The sequence below is a fragment of the Ambystoma mexicanum genome, chromosome 1q, assembly GCF_040938575.1.
Source record: "Ambystoma mexicanum isolate Mex_15411 chromosome 1q, UKY_AmexF1_1, whole genome shotgun sequence".
In the NCBI taxonomy this organism is placed as follows: domain Eukaryota; kingdom Metazoa; phylum Chordata; class Amphibia; order Caudata; family Ambystomatidae; genus Ambystoma; species Ambystoma mexicanum.
In genome coordinates, this window is record NC_090922.1 from 425,566,693 (window position 1) to 425,592,399 (window position 25,707).

The 25,707-nt window shown below is 46.6% G+C and overlaps 1 protein-coding gene across 2 annotated transcripts in view; it reads left to right on the forward strand.

The window, feature by feature from the left end:
- DUS2 (dihydrouridine synthase 2) overlaps positions 1–25,707 on the forward strand; it is a 1,290,787-nt gene that overhangs the window by 862,936 nt on the left and 402,144 nt on the right. For both annotated transcript variants that reach the window (XM_069639713.1, XM_069639706.1), the window contains one exon: positions 5,128–5,198. In XM_069639713.1, the coding sequence (XP_069495814.1) occupies positions 5,128–5,198 (71 nt within the window). The remainder of the gene's footprint in view (positions 1–5,127; positions 5,199–25,707) is intronic.

Consider the following 25,707-nt stretch of genomic DNA (forward strand, 5'->3'; position numbering starts at 1 on the left):
GTTGTTTGTGGAGCGGCCGCCATAGTCACCATGGTAACGTGATCGCTGAAGTTCTGCTGTAATATTGGCTTTGTGGAACCTTCATGGTATTACCTGTAGGACACTTGAGAGAAAGCAAACTTTGAATCGGGGCCTTCCTCGGGGTATTCCTGACAAAATATTGGGGTCTTGAGATGAACGAGGGAGGCATTAATTGGGGGACAACAAAGCCAGTTGTTATCCCCCAATTAACCATGCTGGCTCCCCCTGCTGATGTCTATTATTCAAAGGCTCATAAGTAGCAAAACATATCCAATTAGGCGTTCCAATAGCACGCTCATTTACCGATGCAGCTATGTCGGGAAAAACACTGGGTCGAAGAGGGACCCAATTTGTAAGCTCCATTCTAATGCAACCACCACAGTCATGGCCACATCTAGCGGGACACGTCTTACTATTGTAGGTCACAAAGGTGTTGCAACCGCAACCTATGTAATTACTCTCATCCCTAAACACATAGTAGGGTAACTTACTTGCCTAAAGATATTTACAAGATCGGCCCACGGACCTTCAAAGAATGACGCTTCTACTGCGTGGAGGGTGTACATCTCACCACGCCTGCTCTCACATCCAAAGATTCCCCTTGTTGGTATCAGCCCCATTTAAATTGGGCCACAATTAAAAAAATTGCCAGATTACGCAAGCCGTGGGCGTATCCATCGTGCCTTGTCTGCACTGCCTACAAGTGGCTCTAAGGGCGGCCATAAACGGCACCATATTGGAAAGAATCTATGCATGGTACTCTTGCCTTCAAAGCCATTGTTATAGAAAATGCAGAACACTTTTTGCAATAGCGTGAGCCAGGCCATGACGTCGAGTGTGGGTTGATGCATTCCCTGCCGTTCTCGCCATATCGCTGGTGGATTATTTATCTATGTTTTGACAGTTAAATGTGTCAAAGCAAATTCAAGCTTTTAGTGCATATTTACCTGTGGCTGCATGGAACATCAGAGTAAGTACTTGGTTAAGCTATTAAACCTAAGATTCTTTTATCACGTGTCCACTATGGGATGCTCCATTGATCGTCTTCTGTTAGTTAGGTGTGCACTCACACAATATATCCATGGCATGCATCCTATTGTCTGTGTGCTAACCTATTGTGATAACAAAATTGGCCATTGTAGTTCTTTATTCAGACCAACTTCATGAGCCTGTAGCCGATGTATCCAACGGTGTTCTAGTCCAAGTAGTCTGTGTTGCATGGAGTATTGAGTTGCATCTGGTTTGAGTTGGTCTATTACAAACCAATGCATATCTTCCTCTGTTTGATTCACAGTCAGAAAATGTTGCACCAATGGTGCAGAAAGATTTTTTGTCCTTATTTTTGAGCAATGCTATTGATACGTGTAACTACCTTTCTTGTGGTCATACCCATGTGGATCTGTTTACATGGACATCAAATTATATATATCACATTTGAAGACTGACAATTAGTGAATTGTTGTAGTTGCAGTGAACATTTCCATGTGTGAATTACGTTGTTTTTGAAGTCAGATGACATACACTGCAACTACCACAAGCATGGTTCCCAATTCTTGTTCGATTCCATGGTTCCAAGCTGCTCGCAGGGTGTTTTGGGGCAAAATTGACCCTGGGTTTCTCCAACCGAGAATGTACTAGATGATCTTTAATATTTTTAGCCGTTTCAAAGCAAACAAAGGCGTGCCTGTGTTACTGATCACCAAGTTCTAATGTTTTTTTAAGTTGAGGAGTTTGTTGAGAAAAAGTCGTCACACACACTATTCATTCGGAATTGATTTTCTTCTCCTGTGGATTTATCAATTGTTCTCGGTGTGTCCAGCATGCTCTCTTTGCTTATTTCTTAATGAGTTTGCATGGATATCCTCTTACTAATAGTCTTTCACCCAGGATGTTGGCCTGTTGTTCAAAGTCATTAATGCTAGTGCAGTTCCGTCGTGGATGTAAAAATTGCCCATATGGTAAATTGTCTTTTGGAGAATGTGGGTGCTGTCTAGAATAGTCCAACAAGGTATTGTGGTCAGTTGGTTTATGGTAAAGTGAAGTATAGATATGCCCCTCATTGATGAGATATAACTAAATCCATTACGGTAAATGATGGTTATATGAGTGGCACGTAAAGACACGGTTGTTGTTGCACTGATTTAACCAAATAACAAATTCTTTCAGCTGTTCCTTCGTACCTTGCCAAATGAAAAAAAATATCATCTATATAGTGTTTCCAATTGAACACCTGGTTATTAAAGGGATTGTTGTTATAGATTAATTTTTGTTGGTGAAAGCCGCCCCCGTCGCTGTTCCTTGCTTCTGCAGATATATATTTTATAGAAATTCAGAAAAATTATTACAAAGAGCTATCTGCAAAAGATTGAGTACAAACTCTGTAGGTATTCCCTGTGGCATGGGGCAACTATTCAGCCGGCGTTTAATGCATATCAAGGCTTCATTTTGTGGTCTATTGGTATACAATGCCATAATGTCAAGCGTGACTAGTAAACTGTTCTTGTGTTCAAATGCTAATCCTTCATAGTAATTGATAGTGGCCATCGTATCCTTAAGAAATGAAGGTGAATCTTCTGTCAGTTTGTGAATAGCGTTTTCAATATATTTCCCACATGGTTCTAACACTGATCCACACAGTGAAACAATAGGTCTACCTGGGGCGTCACCACAATTTGGTAGGTAGGTAATCTGCACTCTCTTGGCATGAGAAAACATTCCTCTTCGGTTGTCCAAAAACCGGATTCAATGCCCTGTGTCCTGGACTTGCGTGCCTGGCCAAAGCACTGCTGTGTATTGACAACACTTGTTATTGAACCACTTGTCATCAGTGAAGAGTTTTTTTTTTTTTCCTGTGGGGTTCCTTCTCGAAGCTCAGCCCTCCTTGGGACCAACCTTCTACCTGCTCACACTGCAGGAAGGGATGTGGCAGCTCAAAGGGACAGGCCTTTTCTCTTCTCATCCTGATCACATACCAAACCCAGTTAAGGCCACAGTCAGGTTTTATTTACCCCATGAACACCTCAGAAAATGCTTACAATGTATTACCTAATTAATAATGTTTGTACAAAAAGACATGCCTGCAATCATACTTTGATTCTACACAGAGAGAGCATATGATTGAATGAATTGGCAGCATATAAATATAATATATGAAACTGCATGTACTACTTAAACTTTCACAAACATGGTAATGGATAGCTACCAAAACCGAAAATAATGTAGATGAATGTTTCATCTGACGAAAAAGCACACAACAGGAAATCTTGGTACTGGATACCTCAGCAATACCACTCAGTTTTATTGTCCCCACAGCTCCACAACACCCCAGATAGAACTTGAACTTGGGTTTAATATTTCTTTTGGACCTACACTTTATCAAATTGATTGTGATCATCCAAGGATTCAACTTCCTGTCTGCGGTACCACTCGTGCAAACGAACTACCACATAGAGTTGACTAGACACTTGGTCAAAGCCCCATTGGACAACCTAATGGAATCTACAAAGGAAGATTCCACAAAAAGCTCATAAACAGACTTTAACAAGTGTAGACAGCACGACTTTCTTTCAACTTGTGAAAACATCTACATCAAACTGATTACATTTTAACCTCCCACTCACACGTATGGTTTTATGGAACAAGGGCTCATGATTCAATACACGGGGACCCCTGCACCATCAACAGCCAGACCATCTTCTTTCGCACCTAAAATATGTGATGGGCCCAGACGGGGGGTGAGGAGTCCCACAAAGTCTAGACACCTCGACCTTGGAATGCTCGGACAATTTGCCCAACAGCATAGCCAACTCTACAAAAAAAATAAAGACTATTTTGTTAAATCTCTCAACAGAAAAATGACATCCCAGGAAGCAGTGACCAGGTTAAAGCAAAACATTGCACAACCCCGGAGTCAGGTCAAGCAGAATGGTTTGGGCCTACAGCATTATCGAACATCCCTCTCTACCCCACTCTCTAATAATGACGCCCCATTCAAAAACATCATCTCAAGACAATATAAGAGCAGAATAACTTACCTTAAGCATACTAACCTATCACAGTATACTATATTTCTCACTCAGATATTTCCTAAGCTCCGGACAGTGTTGGATAGCAAAGCTCTCTCCAGTGACCACAAGAAAACAAGCCTGCTGCCAATACCAAAATAGATTAGACTAGCAGACCACTACATACCACATAGACCTAGCTGACCACATGCCACCTCTTTTTCAGCCTGTGTCATCATCTCTGTTGGCATTTGTTTTCTAAGCAGCGTGTCCCTGTGTGCTTTTAACCAGGCTTTTAAATTGAGCTAACATTGCTGGCCAAAGTGTGTGCCTGCAACCACTTTCCACAGAGGCCCCAGAGATCTGGTGAGCAGTGACCTAGCTTTTTACTTCTCCGTTCTTCTTCTGGTTTCCACTCCCTGGAGGGGAGTTTGCATATCTTTGTGGGATTTTTATAGCAATAGTACCCCGCTGTGTCTAAAACATGTATAGAAATGCCCAAACTGAGCAAATTAAGTCAAGGGTACAAATATTATGTTCCACTCGCACCACCTCCCGCAAAAGCGAGAAAGATAACTAAACTGTGTAATAGTCCTATTTCTTGGTATTGCTTATTGGATACCTGCACCGTGTTCAGTGCTGAAGGAAGCAACTAGCCGTCTTCCAGAGTGCAAGGCTAAATCAGTCTTGCTGTTCATGTATACCGCAGTACCAGTGTCTGAACATAATGCGCTACATGAGTAAGCATTTTACCTTTTAGAAGTCTATGAAAAGGCTTTCTATTTCTTCCATATGCTCATCAAACAGGTTAGTAATTTTTGAGATGTAGTTGTAGAAAGATTACATTTTATCGCAGGTAAGACTTGCTTGCTTATTAAGTCAGGCCATTTATCTGCCTATCTTGACACTGACCAGCCGTGGTCCCAAGTCTTACTAATATTGGTGCTTCACAATCATTTCTTACACCCCTCCACACGCTCCCTCACTATGTCCTCTACCTGTAATCTCCTTACATGATTCCTAGATCATAGCCCTTTGATATAAAATGGCATCTTGTTGTGAAAATGATGGTGTGCCTTCTGATGTCACTCTTTTCTTTCAGCTTGAAGAAACTCTTAGCCTTGTCAAGCGAATAGAGAAGACTGGAGTGGCAGCCATTGCAGTCCACGGAAGGTAAACCTGTTGGGCAGGCACTTGAAAGTGGGTTGTTTTATCTGAATGTTGGACCTTTATGGTCCATTGCCTGATGTGCTCTTATTAGAACTAATAATTTCCTAGTGTCCAACTGACTATAGAGTGCAGAGTTTACCTTTACCTGCTTGAGGCAACTGTAGCTGTACATGTTCTATTAAGACTCTGTCGATGATGACCATCATGCAAAGCAGTAATTTCGATGAGGGCTCTTTTCTTTTTTTTAAAATATGGTTATTTTAACAAGGCAGGAAACAAATACAGTTGTACATTACTGTGACCTTCCGAACACCTTTAATCACATTATGAGCTCTCTACCCCTTCCCCTCCCCATCCTATCCCGCATGCCCGCCTGGGTTGCGATCCCGTAGGTTGGCGTCCCCCCTCCTGTCCGCCCCCCCCACGCCTCGCATCCCCTTTCGGGAACGTCTTCGTTATACAGAATCCGCTTAGCTTGTTGGGGCTTGTATGTAAGAGCTGGGAATTTTTGATCATAGTCCAGGAATGGGCCCCAATTGTTCTGAAAGCGATGGAGAGTCCCTGCCTTTGCCGCCGTCACCTTTTCTGCGATGAGGATATCCCACATTTTGGTCCACCATAAGGGCAGGAGAGGTCCCTCTTCAGCTTTCCAGGAGCGGGCGATTGTTATTCTCCCTGCTAGAAGGCATTGGGACAGGAGCTTGGCTTTGGGCCCTGACCTTGGGTATAGTCCCGGGATTGGGGTGCCCAGCAAAATGGGTTCAGGCTCTACGGGGAGCGTCGTTTGGGTGATATCTTCAATAATGTTCAGGCATTGTTTCCAAAATTGTTGGGCTTGTGGGCATGTCCACCACATGTGAAAGAAAGACCCCGTATGTCCGCACTGTCTCCAGCACGCCGGGTCCAGGGAGCAGTTCATGTGATGGAGCCTCAGGGGGGAGTAGTACCAAAGTAACAATATTTTATAGATGCACTCTGTTGGTGATGCAGGCTGAGGAGGAGTGCGCCCGGGACCATATATCTATCCAAGCCAGGTCCTCTATGGGATGACCCAGATCCGCCTCCCACTGTGCCATGGCGCGGGTTTTAGATGTGAGGAAGTCCCCCTGAAAGCGTTTATATAGGGCCGAGATCTTACTTCGGGTCGGAAGGTCCATCAGGGTTAGTTCCAGTGCTGTAGGCGGGCGGACTGCTGCAAGACGGGTGTGCGGGTGGGAGCACCAGTGGCGAAGCTGGATGTAGGAAAGCCTGTCGGTCTCGCCCAGTTGAAAGGTCTCCTTGCATTGCGCAAGCGTGCGCGGTTCCCCTCCTTCAAACAGTTGTCCCAGAGATTCCAGGCCCCCCCCCCCCGCTCCAGTTCTTGAAGTTTTGGGGGTTCATACCCGGGGAGAAAGAGGGGTTGAGAAAATTTGGCGATGAAGGGCACAGTCCTCTCGGGACCCCTTTTTTCTTTAGCGATTTATCTCATGCATCTACGGTGTGTTTGGTGGCCAGCAATAGTTTCTCTGTCTGTCGCATAGGTGGCAGGATGTGCGGGAGGAAGCGCAGGGGGAGGGTCAGGCGAGATTGTTCGAGTTCCACCCATCTTAGGCAGTCCGCTGATATGAGCCAGGCTTGGGTGATAGCCAGTTGTGCTGCCATCTGGTAGCCTTGAAGGTCGGGTACTCCCAGACCGCCCAACCTGGCATTCCCCAACATTGTCCTCAGAGGGATTCTGGGTTTCTTCCCCCGCCAGATAAAGCGCAGCATATTCCTTTGGAGGTCCCGAAGGGCCGGGGGAGGGATAGGCCCCGGGAGTGAGGAGTACAGGAATCTGGGGAGAATTTCATTTTACAGGCAGTAATGCGGCCCATTAACGAGATCTCCTGTAGTTTCCATCACTTTAGATCATCTGCCAGTTCCTTAAAGAGAGGAGGGAAGTTCACACGGTAGATCTCCCTTGGGTTCGCCGGAATTTGGACCCCCAGGTAGGGGATTGCCGTGGTTTTCCACTGAATTGGACAGAGCGGGGTCAGGGTCGCCTTCTCCGACGGGGACAGGCCTATTCCAAGAGCTGTAGAGTTGTTAAAGTTAATAGAGAAGCCAGTGACTCTTCCATAATCCTTAATTTCGGCCAGAGCGTGTTTCATGGAAAGAGAGGGCTGTGAGATGGTGAACATGACTTTGTCCGCATATGAGGCCACTTTATGTTGGGAAGATCTGACCTAGAGCCCCCTAATAGTAATTTAGTCTAATTCTTTGGGCAAAGGGCTCCATAACCGGGGCGAATAGGAGTGGAGAGAGTGGGCATCCCTGCCTGGTTCCACTGGTTAGAGGGATAGGGGAGGAGAGGGTGCCATTGATTCTCAGAAGGGTCTTCGGGGATCTGTAATTCGCCAGGACCATGGTGCGGAACTCCAATCCGAAGCCAAAGGCCTCCAGGGTGTGGTTCATAAATGTCTAGTCTACTTTATCGAACACCTTGGTGGCATCCAGGGCTAGCTGTGCCAGGCTATGAGAGTTTTCGAGTAGCTATATCGACCAGATCCAGAGTTCTGCGGATGTTGTCGCTTGTTGCTCTGTTTCTAATAAATCCGGTCTGGTATGGGTGGATTATATCAGGCAGGATGCGGGAAAGGCGCGTTGCCAGGACCTTCGAATAGATGTTGGCATCGATGTTCAGTAATGCAATGGGTCTGTAAAAGGCCGGATTTGCTGGGTCCCCCCCCAAGTTTAGGCAAAAGGATTGTAATGGATTCTTGCATGGAGGGGGTTATGGTGCCTGTGTTCCGGAAGGATTTAAAGAGGTGCACCAAGGGTGGTAATAATTGATGGCGGAAGATTTTGTAAAATTTAGTGGTGTATCCGTCTGGTCCGGGGGCTCTGGTTTTGAGGCTTTTTATGGCCTCTTCGACCTCTTCCGCTGAGATTGGCGCGTCCAAAGTATCTCGGGCTGAGAGCTTCAGCTGCGGAAGGGTGGCCTTCCGCAGATATTCTGTCTGCTCCTGCCAGTTGCGAGGCTGTGCAGACATTACTTGTACGAGATGTTCGTTCGCTAGCCGTAGTTTCTCCGGCTCCGAGTATTGGGTCATGCCCTGAGGGTCACGCAGTCCGACAATGGTGGTGTTCTTGATTTTGGCGAGTTTTGCTACCATTAGCTTGTTCTCTTTGTTTTTCCTAGCATAATAGAATTGTTTGGCTTTCGCTAGTAGTTGTGGCGTATGTTCGGCATAGTGCGCCTCAATCTTCATCCGTGCCGTACAAAGCGCTCGTTGTATTTTGGGGGACCAACCTTTTTCTTTATGCCTTGCCTCCACTTCTCGGAGGTCTTCTTCGAGAGCCATACGAGTTTGCCTTCTGTTTATGTGGTATGCCACCCCGTGGGCTATTAGTTACCCCCGGATGACCGCCTTCATGGCGTCCCAGGTATTGGCCGGTGAGGTGTCCTCGTTGGGGTTTTCCTGGAAGAAGTTCGTAATTGATGTTCCTATAAAATCCCTGATTGATATATCGTTCAGCATGGGGTCATACAGTGACCATTTGCGGCGGACAGTGGGGGTTGGGTCATAAGTGCGGATCTCTAGGGTTACCGGGGCGTGATCTGAGAGAATTCTTGATCCGATGGACACTTCATTTGTGAAGGCGAGTACCTGTGGTGATGTCAGCAGTAGATCAATCCTTGAAAAGGTTCTATGAACATAAGAGTAGAAAGTGAAATCTGTTTCCGAGGGGTGCAGCACCCGCCATGAGTCAACCACTTCCAGGGTCCTAAATAGTCGTAGTAGACCTAGGGCCAGGGCGATGTCTCCAGAGGAGGCAGTGTGTGACTTGTCCTTCGGGGGATCTGGCACTCTGTTGAAGTCCCCTCTGCAAAGGGGACCAGGGTTGCGGACAGGGCCTCGTAGAATGGGACTTGTCCCGTATTCGGGGCGTAGACCGAGATGAAGGTGTATAGTTGGTTCAGCAGGAGACACTTCACTGCCACGAATCTTCCCTCCGGGCAGAGTTTAGTTTCCAGTACCTGGAGGTGTAGTCCCTTCTTGAAGAGGATTGCAGTGCCTCCTTTCTTGGTGCCCCCTGAAACGATAAATTGTTTAGGAAATTGTTGGGAGCGCAGACGCCCAAAGTCTGCTGGCAAAAGATGGGTCTCCTGGAGCAGGGCCACTGCTGCCTCCTCGTCCTGGAGCTTCTGTAGGATGGATTTACTTTTGGGGGGGAATTCAGCCCTCTGACGTTGAGAGAGATGATTTTCAGGGTGCTATGGTCCTGAGTAGGTGGGGGGGGGGGGAGTCTCTGGTGAGTTCAGGTGAGGGGTATACGTTGGATTAAGGTCAGCCATTGCTCACAAGGGAAAGAGTGGTTGTTATCCTGCTCTTGGGTTTTTAGTCCCTGCTTCCAACGGGGAGGCAGGGTGTTAACTGGTGGGGGGGGCGGCATTGTGGGGCCGGTGCCACCACAGGCCAACTGGGCCAAATAACAGAGGTCAGCCAACATGGCTGGAACTTGTGGCCAGACTATAGCTAGCATTCCAAGGATCTGTGGATGTAACCTTCCTTGGAGGTGGGCAGGAGCCGTGGGGGGAGGGGCCTGCTGCGGTGGGTGTCTGATGGTGTTTTTGCGGAGTTGCAGTGTATGGCGTCACGCTGGGGTCATGAAGAGCCGGTCTGAAAAGGAGTGGGGCCGCATCAACCTCTATCCTAGTTGTTTATGGTTATGGGATCTCAATATCCGGTAAACACGCTACCCTGCCTCCAGTTCCAGCATCCTCATGTAAAGCGCGGTCACTTCTTCCTTCTGTCCCTTGGGACCCTTGTCCATGTGTTTCGTTTTTCCTTCGGCGGGGGCACCGGGTCTCTCTCGAGGGTACTTTCGGCGGTCCCCGGGGGGGGGGGGGTCGTCCCAGGCGAAAGTGGATGCATTATTTGTGCGGCGTCCTCTACGTGGCTGATTGTTCGTAAAGTGCCTCTATAGGTAAATTGTATCGCTGTTGGAAAGAACCACCTATAGCGGACTTGTTGGTCCTGAAGGAAGAGAGCTAACCGACGGAGAGCTCTTCTCTTTTGCAGAGTGAGGAGGGAGAGGTCCTGGTAAATTTGGAGTGGGGATCCTTGAAAGGTTAGTTCGACTTGGGTGCGGGAGATTGATGAAATGGCCTCTTTGGTGGTGAAAAAGTGCACTCTGGTGATGACGTCGGGGGGCGAGTCCGACTCCACTCCTCAGCGGGGGCGGAGCCTGTGGGTACGGTCCAGCAAGAGTTGGGCTTTGTCCAGGTCTGGGAGAAGGCATTGAAAGAAGTCCCCGATATATTCGGACAATTTCTGGTCCGGAACCACGGTAGGAACACCTCAGATTCGTAGGTTATTGCGCCGCGCTCGATTTTCCAGGTCCTCCTGCTTGAATTCCTCCTGCAGGATTTCACATCTATTTTGCAATGCTGTGATGGACTGGTGGATTCCATCTATAGCCGTGGCGTGGTCCTGGGCCTGATCCTCAACTTCCCCCAATCTTTGTTCTGCCTCCGTAACTCTCTGGTCGGTGTGCTCCAGCTTCGTCGAGAGCTCAGTCATGCAGGACCTAAACTCAGCTTTGATGTCGGCCATGAAGGCCAATAGGTCGCTTCTGGTTGCAAGGTGTTCCTTGCCTTCTTGGTCTGTTTGTGGCATAGAGGTAGGAGGGTCTTGTTTTTTCCCTTTGTCCGCCGCTAGCAGCATTGTGGCGATGTCAGTGTTTTTTGTGAGCTTAGGTTGTTTAGACATGATGCCCCCTCCCCCGGACGGGGCGACGGGGGACAGGTAATCACTGAATGGGCCGGGGCGCCCCAGGAGTAATGCTAAATGTCCTTAGATGCCAAGCCCACAGGCCGCCAAGAAATGTGGGTCGATGAAGCCCCACAGGTCTTAAGGATGAAAAAGGCGTGTCATATGCTGTGGGCAGAAGCGGGGGGGTGGAAGACCTCGGGGAACCCCACCTCTGGATGTTGGGAACCAGAGGGTTACCCCAGGGGTAAGGGTGGTGGAGAGGGAGGACCCCCCCCTCCCCGGTGCAGCAAGAAGTCCAGGAGCGTTCCCAGCAGGAGGGGGCGGGAAGTCGCTGAGTGGGCCGGGGTGCCTCAGGAGTGGTGTTGGATGTTGGGTATCTTCGAGGGCTTGATGGACTTGCGAAACCCGGGAAGGGTCAGAGTCGCGGCGCCCTTTTAGCTGGGGCAGAATGTTCTGCAGCGTAACCTGAATGCGGCGTTATAGGGTCGCAGTTCACAGATTCCGGGCCCCCCGATGGTTGTGTTCTTCACTCCACGGTCGGCGAGGGCGGAAGCGAGGGCCATCCCGTCTCATGTCGTGCGGGCAGGCACTCGGACCACAGTGGGGGGGGCAGCAGGCTGTTGGGTGGGCCGGGGTGCCCCAGGAGATGGTATGGGGGGAGGCTGCTGGCTCTCCACTGGGCCGCAAGCAGGGGCTCCTCTTGGTGTCGTCCCCCCGCTGTCCCCGGATGCAGACAGACCTCAGGCTCCAAGTGGGGGGTGGGGGGGTTGTGCTAGGGGCCGGGTGCCTCCGTTTGATACAGGCGAACTGGGCCTTGTGAGGCGTGCGGCGTGATGTTGAGTCATCTTGGAAGCAGGTATCTAGCCCGCGTGTCACCGCCGACGCCCCCGGCTGGAGCGGGCCCTTGAGGGAGGCGGCTAGCTCCGCAGCGCGGATGAACGGGCCTGCGCACCCCAGGAGACAGTGAGGGGAAGGCAGCCAGTCCTCCACTATGGTGGGGTCCCTCGGTGTCATCCCACCGCACCAGCGGGGGGGGGAGGGTTGTGTTTGAGGGCGAGAGTCCTTTGCTGCTCGAAGGCGCACAGCGCGGCGGCGAGGTCTTATTATGTTGGGCCCACAGACCGGCACACCACTGCTGCCCCCGATCGGAGCGGGCCCCCCGAAGGGAGACGGCCGGCCCTGCGGTGAAAATTGGGCCGCCGAATGCCCCGGACGGGAGCCGCCGAATCCCTGGTGCAGGCTCCACAGATGGGTCCTAGGCAGGGAGGCGAGCAAGGAGGGAGCCGGCCAGCGTATCCCCAGTGTACGCCGTTGCAGCCGATGAGCGGCAGGCGCCCGGCTCACCGTGTAGTGGGTGGGGGCAGCGCCCCCGCGGTCTCCGTGCACGTTGCCTGGAGGTCGAAGACCCTCTCTGGACCCGCAAGGTGTGGTGTTCCGTGGAGCAGTTAGAGGGGCCGTGAGGACATCAGCTCCCACTCGTCCTTCGCGTTGTCTCCTCTCCTCCCCCTCTCGCCGGCCCTCCCGGTCACCATCTTGAGGTTGCTGGAGCCGGCGAGGAGATTCTTTCCTGCATCAGTTTCAAAGAACAGCAGTCATGATAATTCTCTATTTTGGGCTCCCAGCGTGCTCATGGTATTCCGACAGCGTTAGGTGTGCTTTCCGCATTACATATGTTGTTGAAGCCGCATAATTCCACCACCGCAGCGGGCTCCTCACGGAGGCCGTTAGAAGAGCGACCACATCGATGGCGCTCTTGGCCACGCCACCGATGAGGACTCTTTTTTCAAAGAGTTTTTCCTTGACCACTTATTTCCTCCAGTAGTACTTCCCTTGACTACATTACAAGGGTGCACAGGGTTAGGAGATATGGGGCTTGTTTTTATGGGTTAGAGGTTATGGGAAAAAGGATGGGGGTTAGTGGTTTGAGATCAGGGGTGATGGGTAAGTGATAAGGACAGGGCACAAGTCTAGGGTACACAGGAATGGGACAGAATTATCAAACTAAGTTATAGGCAAGCAACCCCAATTGTGAACCTCTCGTGGCGAGCATCCCTGCAGTGCTGGGCTGCGATTATTTAGCATCCTGTAACAGAGCTGTGTTTGTTGGCTGCACATATGCATCTCACATTCAAAGCCCTGTACCGCCCAAAATTAGCTCCTCTCAGTATTCACCTGCTTTCAAGAACAGAAAACAGAACAAAAACAATAAACTACTCAAAGCTGTCTATTTCTGGTCCATTATGTCTGCTTGTTTGATATGTTATACACATATTCATTATGTTCAACTGCGGACTGAATCTCATTATGCATAACAGCAGGTGTTATTTTAAATTGGGAGAGTTTACAGAGATCTCCATTTGTTCCTTGTCAGATGTAAGGTTTTCAGCCAAACCTGGGTATTACGCTCACATCTCTTTGCATTATGCAACTTTTGGTCATGAATTTATAAAGGGAAAAGAGCACTTCAAATACATTGTAGGAATTCAAATTGGTATGAGCTAAAAGCTGGGGCATGTAGGAAATCACTCTTGGATGCTGCATATTTCTTTTAAAAATATATGTGAATGATCCAGGAGTAAACTTAAGTCAGAAAGGTGGGTAGTAGTTGGTCAACATTAATAGGTTTATTGGAATGGTTTACTTTTCTCCTGAGCAGTTTCTTTTTGTGTAAAATGCAAAACTAATTTATCCCAAGAGGCCAAATATACCCTCATTTACTAAAAGGGACAGGAAATTCCTTGCATCAACCATGTGATGATCAGTGCTGTTGCGTACACTGTATGCTACTTTGACGTCAATTCCACACCCACCTTTTTTTAGAGGTTGCGCCCTTGTCATCCATGAACATTTTATGGGCGAGTGGTGAAGGATAAGTGGCAAAGGTTTTCCAGGTGAAAGCTTTACGTGTGAAGCGTTTGAGTGAATTTTGATGGGTTAGGTGAAATGCTCTATGTGTACAGGTACTTTGGTTCTTTCTTGATAAGGACACTGATTAATTAACTTGATGGTGCATACTTGCCAGGGTGGCAAAGCATTTCTTCCATTTTAAAGGGGAAACTGGTTATACATTAGAAATGTGTTCCTAGAGCAGGTATGTTTTCTGCTTGTTTGTGTCCCATCACCTGATACATGACTTCCCTTGCTTGCATATTTCACACAGCTTTTATACAATTTTACGTCCAGGAGAATGGTTCCCTTCTCCTGGTGTAGATCGGTACAGTTTCCAATAAAACCAGGGAGAAAGACCCCTTTCCCCTGGCATCTCTAGCACAACTCCCAGTTCGGGACAAGGAGAATGACTCCCATCTCCTGGTATTGTTTGGCACAGTTCACAACAAGGCCAGGGTAAATGACTCCCTTGCCTTGGCATCTTTAGAGTATGCTCCAAGAGCTTTAGCCCCTTCTCCAGGAGAATGACTCCCTTCTCCTGGTGCCTAAAAAGTGTTCTTTCATAATCTTCAGATTGATGTACACTTTGCCACTCTGTTTTGGGGTTAGCAAAAGTACCAAATCTTTCTTTGTTGGTTACTGGGCTTAGTGTCGCGACTGCAAAGAGTAGGTTCTCCTTGTCTGCTCAATTCCCCTTTGTTGTGGTCCCAGACCGTTCTCTGGTGGTCAGTAGGCGTATTACTATCACTGCAACGAGGAATCTCTCCTCGGATGCACAACTTAATCCCAGGATAAAGCATAGACCTACTGTGGTCTGTCCCAACCACTCCTGTGTCCCTACCGGTCTGCCCATGCTCCCCTATACCTCTGAGTGGACTTGGGCACTCCTCCGGTTCTTCCTGGGATGGGTGTTTGTCTCTTCCGGGCTCCCTGGTGTCTGGGCTTTCGCCTTTGGCTCTGTGGCCCTCCCTTGGCGGTCTCAGTGCAGTTGTTGAGCCAAACAGCTCACCCCCTCGAGGTCACGCCACCACTCATCTTCTTGTATCTTCTTGGTGGACCAGCTCCTGCTGTAACCCATGAGGGCTCCCACAGCTGCACGCTGGCATCTTCATTGTTCTGGGTTTCCCATCTTTGACAGCTTCCACCTCCTCTGTTGTTCTGGGCCTGGACTGGCTAGTTTTATTTCCTGTTGAGTGTTTCTTCACTTTTTACCTTCCTTTGCTGGGCCCGCCCCCGTGCAACACTAACGCTCCTTCGGGTTCAGTGGTGTAATCTTCATGCATCCTCGGGGCCTGCTTGTGGCAGTACTGTCAAACTCCATTATCGGTTGCAGTGATGTGATCTTGATGTTACCTTGGGTCTACTCGTGCCAGTACTACCATAGGTTGCAGTATTGTAATACAACATGTGGGTGTGGGAAGGAGCTCCCTGTGATGGAGGGATGGGCTGTGTGATGGGGAAAAGAATGGAATCAGGGTTGTGTGGCCTAGAATGTACATCCTCATCCCCAAGAAGGGAGTACTCACCTGAAATGTCCTTCTGCGTGTTACCACCCCTATGAGGAATATTGGTTAGCTGCTGCACCACCGGAGCCTTACAGAGAAGGGCTCCCCCTTAGGGAGAAGTGACATCCTTCCATAATTCATCACAGTTGCTCATCCAATTATGGATCTGTAAATACCCTTTGAAAAAGCAGCCCTGAAGTAGTTTTCATTTGCAAGTCACTGGGAAAGGGGTTTCCCAGTGAGGGTCTGAAAGGATTGTGCTGCCATGGCCAGGGATGTAGAACATGAATTGCTGTACAACTACAGCAATAGATTAACTTTCCCTGACGGTGATCAGTCGGACCATTCCCTTAAGTACAGTCTCCAAACAGCATTTTATTCCACTATCTGCTATTCATTGCCAGGTGTGCAAAGATGGGTTGCTGAATCTCGGTGTAGCATTTGAAACCTTTGACAATAAGTTATTTCTAAAGGTGCCAAATCTTATTGGAGGGTATCATGAAGTGTTCTAGAATAGAGTACCTTCTTCCTCCTAGACCAGATCTCGGCAACCTACTGCTATCCATGTGTTTTATACTGACTCCGAGATTGCTCACTTTTAGCTATGCTGACTACTGCTAATGAGAGTCAAAGGTTGTAGAACCCTGTCTTGAACCCATATACCCTGTGTCAGGAAGCCTTCAGCAATGTCCATTCCTACTGCTTTGGATCATTTTCATGATTCAGATTCCAAAGCTGTACTGCACTGCTGAGGGATGTAGTTACATAGCATAGTGTGATGTTTCACTAATATGCTAAGGCTACTCAATACTGTGTTCAAAGATTTTCAATTGCCAATATCTAGAATTTGATGACATGCCTTTGATTAGGCATCAAAGTATCTGAAGCCTAACCCCTCAGTGACAGAATTCCTTTTGATGTTAATGGATACTGTGCACTAGTTATAACCATTCATCCAGGAGGGACATTATTTACATGTGCGCAGTCAAATGCCTGGTACATCCTGTACTACTTCCTCCAGACTTGTGGGGTGTAAAAACAACAGTTTGGATATGATAGTCGTTTTTGAATATGACCATAAAAACAAACCAAAAGGCAAGGGAATCCTGGTGAGTGGCGCCTCCCACGCTCTCCAATCCGGACCAAAGGCTTCCCTCTCCCAGTCCTTTTCCGCCACACGTTTTGCCGTTTTGCTGTGGCGTGTGTCTTCTTCATACTGCTCCTTCTAGGAGCTCCAGATTGATTTTATTTTGTTTTTGCCTGTTTTGGGGTCCTATGGTCTTTTGCGCCGTGTTTTCCATTGTTTCACAAATTTGGTTTAAAATATATATTTTTTTAATTCTTTGTTTGTTTTAGTTGTAATTACAACCTTTTCAAAAGAAACAGGATCAATCCAAATTTGAATATATCATGCTTCTAATATAAACTAAGCCTTCTTACATTCCGTTTATAGCGCCTCGAAGCACGTGGGCTGTAGTGTGCTCTACAAATGCAAAAAGTAAAAATAAATAAACAGTGTGTGCGAATTCAATAACAAATATAATGTTAAATTGATTTTACAAGGATTTAAATTGAGGCATTAGTAAGTATTCCATGATCTTTAAAATCACTAGAATCTTGATAACATATTTAGATAAAGGATAGAAATCGAGACATAGCAAATATTTTTCATAAGACTTCATGATTCTCATTATGATAAAACAATAGCAATTATGGTTAGTTAAATTGATTTTACAAGGATTTAAAATGAGGCATTCATAAGTATTCCATGATCTTTAAAATCACAAAAATCTTTTAAAAACATATTAAGATAAAGGATAAAAATCAAGACGTAGCAAAATATTTTTCATAATACTTCATGATTCTCATTATGGTAGAACAATAGCAATGTGGTTAGTTAAACATGATCATTGCATTAATCTAATGCTAAAAGAAACTTTACTGTTGAAATATTTAGTGACACGTGTGTTGTATTGAAGACATTTATCCACATCTGTTCTTGAGACATAATTCTAAATTGACCAAAGGTGTTTATAGTAGATGTCTTTTCTCAATTGTGCCAATGCGATACACTCCGTTATAAGATGTAGTAATGTTAATCGACAATCAAACATATTACAAAATCTGCATGTTACATCTAGGTTTAAACATTTGTTGTAGTGAGCTGTCTGGGTCTTAGCGGGCCAGAGATTTAAACGAAACCTTAAGATGGATAGAGCATATTTAGGATCATGAAACTCTAAATACAGTGGCATCTCATGGAGAGATCTGGGTTGAAAGGCACCTGCTCGAAATGTTGAATACGAGTTACAGCTCTCCCAAGTTATGTGGCAGCCCCATTGCCAAAGTTTTAATTTGGCTTTGTCGACTAGTAATTGTGCAGAGATGTCAGCATCTGTTAAAATATCATTACAGTATTTTACCCATGATTGAAGTGGACCGTTTTTCGAATTATTTATGGCTGCCATTGAAACTGGTAACAAAGTAAGTTTTGGCCATGTTAGATATGCATTTCCTGTAAGTGGATAGAGTCTGCCAAGCAACAATTGCAGATAGAGACACAAACCCTAGTTCATATGTGATAATTGCAATGCATACACTGAAAGGAAGGGATAAAATATTTCTCTAATAAATACCTTCGAGTAGGTACCATTTAGGAGAATTGAGTGGTAACTTAGCTTGGCTTCATAGGTAATTACTGGAATCACTTTCTGTTTATAGAAAATCCTTGCTGGATTAAATGAACATTTCCCATATTTATTCTGAATGGCTTTCCCTTGAGTTGTTAGAAGTTTCATTTTCGTTTTTAATTCACGTTTGTAGGGTAAATCCGATCGATGTGTATTAACATTCTGACCAAGTTATTTATACTTAGTAACTTGGGTAAGCAGAGCTTTTGCAAGAGTCCAGTTAAATTTAGATTTGGATTTACTTGATTTGTGATGAAAGATCACAGCATTTAATTTGTGAGCATTTATAGTTAAATGGTTATCATTGGCATATTTGTCTAATGCCGTCTGGGGATAAAATGAATGATGAGGGTTTGGTGTTGATAGTTTAACTAGTTTGATCCCTGTGGAGGGAGAGGCCCAGTTTGTAACATGGATTTGGGAGTCGAGTTTAGTTGCTACTACTAGGCCTGCTGCTGGACGTCCTCTAACAGATTTTATTGCTGGAATCCAGGCAGTTTGGAAATCCGGCCATACAGGTTGTGTGGTGATCCACGTTTCTTGTAATAGGATGCCATGTTTAGCTAAAGTTTTAGCTTTAGAGGTAAATAAATGGGAGAAGCCTCTTGTGTTCCACACTGCCGTGGAACAGGAATGCATCTGTTGCTTAATATGGCTCTAGTGTTTGTCGTGACAATTTATATCACGCATGGCTTTAGAGAAACATGTCCATTTGGATTGCACCTGGGGTAATCAGTTATCATTAAGTTGTAACTGTCGTGAGAAAGGATTTTTATTACTGTCTCATCTGCAACAGATGTACTGGGGTTTGGGTTTGGTTCTTTCATAGGATAGCCTCGATTGGATTGCTGGTGGGTTTGACGATTAATGTTGATTCTTTGTAAAGGCAATTCTGACAGTGGGTCATTATGGGGAGGATTAATTTTTATTATTGTGGATTCTTTCTGCGCTTGAAGGTGAAACCCACAGGTTTTTACATTTTCTTTGGTTTTCCATATTAGATTTTTCACAAGTTGTGATGGAACATATAGTTTGACTGTGTCAAATATTAATGTGTTGGCGAAACTGCTTGCTTTTATGTCATCAGATCGGATATGTTCTGGAATGGAATGGAACACAGCAAGAAGAGTAGTCCTATTGGGGAAGGGATCTGTGTGGAGTCTGTCTAGCATGGTTAAGTTGAGCTTATCGGAATCTTCAAGCATGTCCTTAATGGAAAAAGTAGTTGTCAGATCAGGAGAATTTGATTGGTTCTGACTTTCTTGACTCATTGTAGGTAGTTGAACTTGGCTTCTACAATGAATCAAGCGCTGCTCTGTCTGAATTTGATTAACATCAGAATGAGCATTAGAGGTTAAAGTGTGGATTCTCTTTTGCTCAAGTGTTCTGAAATTTGGGAAGTCAACATCTAGATTTACACATATTAACTGACGACTCCTAGTTGTTTGAATTTGGGGATAGTTTAGAGTTTGCTGTATGATGTCTACTTGTGGTGGAGTAGAAACCTAGTAGACAGAAAGATTCATAAGGTCATTATCAATATTTGCAACTGTACTTGGATCATCATTGTCAACATTTGCATTCGACATAGATGTGAGTAAGTTACCTTGTTTCTCTGCCAGTGGTTTCATTAGAGTAAGAGCAGGGCCTTTCAACTGTCGAGGTGATAGGACGATCAAATTATTTGGTTCCATAACATTTTCAGGAGGCACTTCACTCTGTGGGTTTCTGTTGGGTGCTTTAACTCCTGCAATACATTTTTCTGATTTCTGTTTAGAATTTATTTTTGTGCAGGTTGATTTTTGTTTTTTTGGGGGTTTTGAACAAGTGCCAACTGCTTGTGCTTTTTAGATTTCTTTTTCCGATGTATCGTTTGAAAGAAGTCCGACTGCTGTTCCAGTAATGTCAATTTCAACAGGCTCTGTATTTTCACTGTGAGGTCCCGGGGGATCTAAATCGGGGTCTGTTGGTGACTATAGTGATGTTGATAACTCTACCTACATTAGTAGGTAATGCAGAGTTACTCGCCATCTGTTCCGATGGGAGAAACAAGTTAACTTCTTGGGGTGAAATCAGACTCATTTGAGGTTTATTCGTTGGTTGTGCCCTAGAAGTAGATTGACACATTCATTCCCAGGCAAGACAATCATATTTTGCTACCAATGACTGCAAGATGGCATTGCGATCCCCACATTTATTTTCTATAGAATACATAACGCTTTGTCAATGTTAACAAACTTGTGTTGACAGCAACAAGAGTTGTGTCTAAAGACAAAGAGGGAGGGTGTGGAAAGCCAAAAAATGACCTCGGGGGTTGGCTTGGTAAATGATGCTATTAACGAGTTTCCTGAAAAGAGCGAATTATTAGGTTCAAGGTTCTCTTTACCAGTATAAAGGACCAGTGGGTTTGAAAGAGTTGATAAAGGTATACTTGGATTCTCCCTATACTGCATTTCACTGATAATATCTGCTGGTGGGAGAGTTACTCGCAAGGATCGCTCAGAAGATTGAGTCAGTGCTGTTGAATGAGGGAGTTGGGCAGTATCAGTAGCTGCTGAAACTTCATTTTGTAGTGTTCCTTGCACTACTTGTGAATATAAAGGGGGAATCTGGCTCGAATCAGGGGTGTGTATAGTGATTACAGCTTGTCTGCACATTGATTTGGCTAAAATTGCATTGGGAATTGAAAATGTTTACTGTTCAATGCCAGTGATTACGGGAGTTGGACATTGTTGAAGCGTCATGTCCAATATTCCCGTCGCTATACTTTCTGATAGCAGATTGGAAGTAACAGCATCGACGAATGGGTAGGCAGCTTCGGCTATTTTTCGTATACCAGCGCCGCTTGCTGCGGCATGGCAGTTGTTAAATGGTAAGCTGCCATTGTAGATATTATTAGTTTGACTGCCAATAAAGGGTAGACAGAGACAGAAATAAGAACGTACCGGGAGCTGCAGAACAGCTGAATAGCACTCGCCGGTGCACTCCCCGATGCACGCGCATGGTGGTTAAGTGGAGTCTCGAGCAGAGTAGGCGTGGCTCAGGCTAAGAAAAAAAAACCTGAATTAACTTTAGATTCTGTAAGTAGTAAAGTCCAGTAAATAATATATTATTCTGTCCATATACCAAGGGAAGTAGTCCAATGAATATGCTGTTGTAGTCCGCTTCACGACTGCTAGAAGGTAGCACGTAGAAACAGCAAATGAGAAGCAGGGGAACCAGCAGGTACAGCTGAACAGCACTCGCTGTTGCACTGTCCTGATGCGTTTAAAATAATGCAAAGTCTGCCTAGCACAATTTTTCCAAATCTAAACCACACCTAGGGCCGAAACATACCTGGCTTCACTGAGACTCCTGCCATTTCCTTTCCTACCGGGCACTTTGAGGACTTGTGGTGTGTGTGGAATTCTCAATGACGGACATCACTCTTGACTTATGTTTCAATAAATCTTTATTTTGATTAACATAATGATCAGGGTTAGGTTTAGATGAATGCCTAACAGGTACCAGGTGAAAAACTACAGCTAAAATGTAACTGTCAGGATTTCTAAATTAAACTGTCAGGATTGGTTGCACTCATTAGTGACCAATTGGCACTCCCCCCTATGATCGAACATAAGGTACAAAACCTATTCTAACAAGGCCCTGTCCTCCAGGGATAGCCTAGTGTCCCAAGTGATGTGGTCAGCAGAAAGGTCTCAATCCTACGCTTAACCAGTCTTTAGCCTCTTGGCTGCCCTACACAAAAGACAAAAGTTCCAATTACTTGTCAAATTCCACCTCTTTTCTTTTTTTTATAAATTTAAAGTTTGACATATCTCAAAAAACAGCGATCCTGTGCATAAAAACCCACACTGCAACTCCCCTTTTTCCCCAAACCCCCTTAACACTCCCTCGCTATAGGCAAAAAAACACCTCCAGACCCATAGAAATCCCCATACCAACTACTTGTGCGATAACTAAGAACACAATCAAATGAACAAGAGCACTACCAAGGAGGGAACAAAGGGTGGGTAGATATGATCTCAAAACCACAACAACTCACAAGCGGTAAAGTTCCAACACTGGCACATAAGCCCCTACCTCGCAGGTAGGGGCCAGATGCCTTTGTTCTAAGAGGACCCTCACCAGCCACTTTTATCCCCATTCCCAACCACCAAAGTCCTCAAGGGGGCATGAACGGGGCACAGAACCCACTCCATGTCTCTTTACCCACCCCACACCCATGAATTGCTGCAGTGATTCTCTCCATCACATCAATATTCTTAGCCCTATTGGCCCACTCCATCTGCTGGGGTAGTTCTAGCCTTTTTCAGTGCATAACCAAGCATGCCCTTGCCGCCAACAGCAGACACTGTGCCAGGTGAGCTAAACCCCGATATTCTCTCTCCACCTCCTCCAGGCCAAACAGCATGAGCAGCAACATCTATCCCCACGAGACGCCATCCATCTCCTTTATCCATCCAAGTATCTCATCACAATAAACCTGCATCTTATGGCTCCCCCACCACATATGCCAATAGTTTTCCTGCACCCCACACTCGTGTCGACTAAAAGAAAAAACCAGGGCTACTTCACAGCCAACGGTTATACCCAGGACCTCCAGCACGACTCTGAGAACGTCGTTCACATCCTCGAGCAGGTTCCCGATCCTCTCGAGTTGCTCGAGGCCTCTTCCAGTTTTCTCGACGCCTTCGTCGGCGCCTTCGAATCCTTTCACATCAGCATCGACGACATCGACTTTTTCCCGACCAATAATGACACGTTTGGCTCCTTCTGCTTTAGAAATGGGTTTTACACCATTTCCGAGGTCAAAGTACCCCAGAACCTTATCTTCAATCTATGAAAAAGGGGAAGATATTGATCAAGAAAGACCCTTTGGGCTGCAGAGGACCACACCACCTGTTTCAGAGGTTTTTACCTCTGAGGAAAGAAGGTTGAAAGACCTACAGGAATCCTTACATGAGGCAAGTGGGTTGGACACTTCCCCAGAAGTGGAATTGGCCCAACCAGACCCACGGGAACATGCTGAAACCCCCTATAGAACCCTGATGGCAAGAATTATTGAATTCATGGGTTGGTCTGTGCCTTCACCTGTTTTTCAACAGGATGACCTTACAGACATACTAGATAAAGGTCCACATGAGGATCCTGTGGTTCCTGTCCATACAGCTTTACAAAGGAAAATTTCATCAAATTGGGAAACTCCTGAGGTTATCCCTGCAGTCAATAAAAAATTGTCAGCCAAGTGTAGGGTATCTGCGGCTGACCCTGAATATTTATCAAAACACCCGACTCCAGAGAGCCTGGTGGTTCAAGCGGCAACTTCATCAAGCAACAGATCCGCTTATCCCACTGTTCCGCAGGACAGGGATGACAAAAGGTACGATTCTATGGCAAAAAAAGTCTTTTCTGCTTGTAGTATGGCGTTGAAATCCATCAACGCCACCTGTACGCTCGCCAGGTTCAGTCACACACCGTGGGAGTGTGCTTCATCAGCGGCTGAGTGCATACCGGAAGGAGAAGAAAGGGAAGCCTTCCTTAACATCATTAAAGATGGCAAAGATGCCGTGTGCGAATCTCTTCAAACTGGCATCGATTCCACTGACAGTATCAGCAGGGCCAAGGCGGCAAGTACTACAATCCGCAGGCATGCTTGGTTACGAAAGTCTGGCTTTGCTCCAGATGTACAGGCCAGATTTTTGAAAATGCCCTTTGACGGCTCTTCTTTATTCGGTAAAAAGGCTGATGACAGTCTGGAAAGGTGGCAAACATCTAAAGCAGCAGCAAAATCTTTAGGAGCTGCAATCCGCCAAACTCCTTTTCGCCCTTCAGGAACCTCTTGGAGAAGAAAGTCCTTTCGCTATTACTCCCCATTCGGGAGAGGCAGAGGACAGCTGGATCAAAGAGGCCAAAAGAGATCCACCCGAGGTGGACGGGTCAAAAGTACTAAGGCCGCAGCAGCAGCAGGTGCCTCTTTACCCTCGGCATTTGCATCAGCCGCCCCCAAACCACTCTGAGGTCTTTCCACACAAAACACCTGTAGGGGGCAGGTTAACTCACCGTCTGACAGAATGGCAGGCTATTACGTCAGATGCGTGAGCATTGGAGACAGTTGCCCAAGGTTACTGCCTGCCTTTTCTACGCATCCCTCAGAGTCATCCACCGGGGAACAGCTCTCTGAAAGTTCCAGATCTGCTCCTATTGCAGGAAATTGTAGAACTGCTAGAGAAAGGTGCCAAAGAACCAGTACCTGTAGCGGAGAGGAACAAGGGCTGGTACTCCCCATACTTAATCATACCGAAGAACGGCGGAGGACTGAGACCTATCTTGGACTTACGAGAATTGAACAAGTTCCTCAGGAAGGACAAGTTCAAGATGGTAACTCTCTCTCAGATCCTTCAGGCCCTCCAGCTCCAGGACTGGCTGGTATCTCCGGACCTCCAGGATGCTTTTTTCCATGTGCCAATCCATCTCAAACACAGGAAATACCTGAGGTTCGCAATTGGCGGCTCTCATTATCAATTTCGAGTTCTGCCATTTGGGCTGACCTCCGCCCAGAGGGTCTTCACCAAGCTAATGTTGGTAGTGGCTGCAAGTCTAAGGAGGGAAGAGATCCACGTCTACCCCTACCTGGACGATTGGCTGATCAGAGCTGTATCTTCGGAACAAGCTCAGATCCAGCTAGATTATGTCTGCCACTTCCTTCACAAACTGGGCTTCTCCCTCAATTTAAAGAAGTCGCAGATGATACCATCACAGAGACTCCAGTTCATTGGAGCGGTCCTGGACACTTCGCTGGGAAAAGCCTCGCCACCAGAGGTGAGGGCTCAAGATATTCTGCAGATGGTCACCAAGTTTCAAAATGCCCAACGTCTCCCAGCTTTCGACTTCTTGAGGTTGCTAGGCCTCATGGCATCCTGCATCTTCCTTGTGCCAGAGGCTCGCCTGAGAATGAGATCTCTTCAGTGGGCACTGAGAACTCAGTGGTCACAGTTCTCAGGGAGAATGACAGACCTTCTTCAGATTCTGGACAAGGTGGCTCGAGACCTTCAGTAGTGTGCCTGCCAGAAAAACATCTTGAAGGGGGAACTGTTTGGCAACCATGGCCGGAGATAACAGTAGTCACAGATGCCTCACTCACAGGGTGGGGAGCCCATACCAACGACTTGACCATCAGCAGTCGTTGGTCTCCATCGGAGTCCAGACTACATATCAACCTGTTAGAGCTGAGAGCAATCAGACTAGCGCTGAAAGCTTTTCTGCCATCTGTACAAGGGAAACATTTCCTGATAATGACGGACAACACAGTGGCCATGCACTACCTCAACAAAAGAGGAGGCGTAGGATTACTGCCACTGTGTAGAGAGGCAATGCAGCTCTGGTTTTGGGCAATTCAAGAAGGAATCTCTCTATCGGCAGTCCGTGTAGCCGGAGAGAAGAACTTGACGGTGGACGCTCTGAGCAGGCAGGGCACAGTCTCCCACGAGTGGGAACTAGCTCAGGAAGTCCTTCAGGAGATCTTCGCCCTTTAGGGAACCCCTCAAGTGGATCTGTTTGCCACCAGTACCAACAGAAAGTGCGATCTGTTTTGTTCAAGGGAATTTCCCCTGACAGGAGCTCTAGGGGACGCGTTCATAGTGGACTGGGTGTTTCCACTCCTGTACCCGTTTCCACCAGTCCCTGTCAT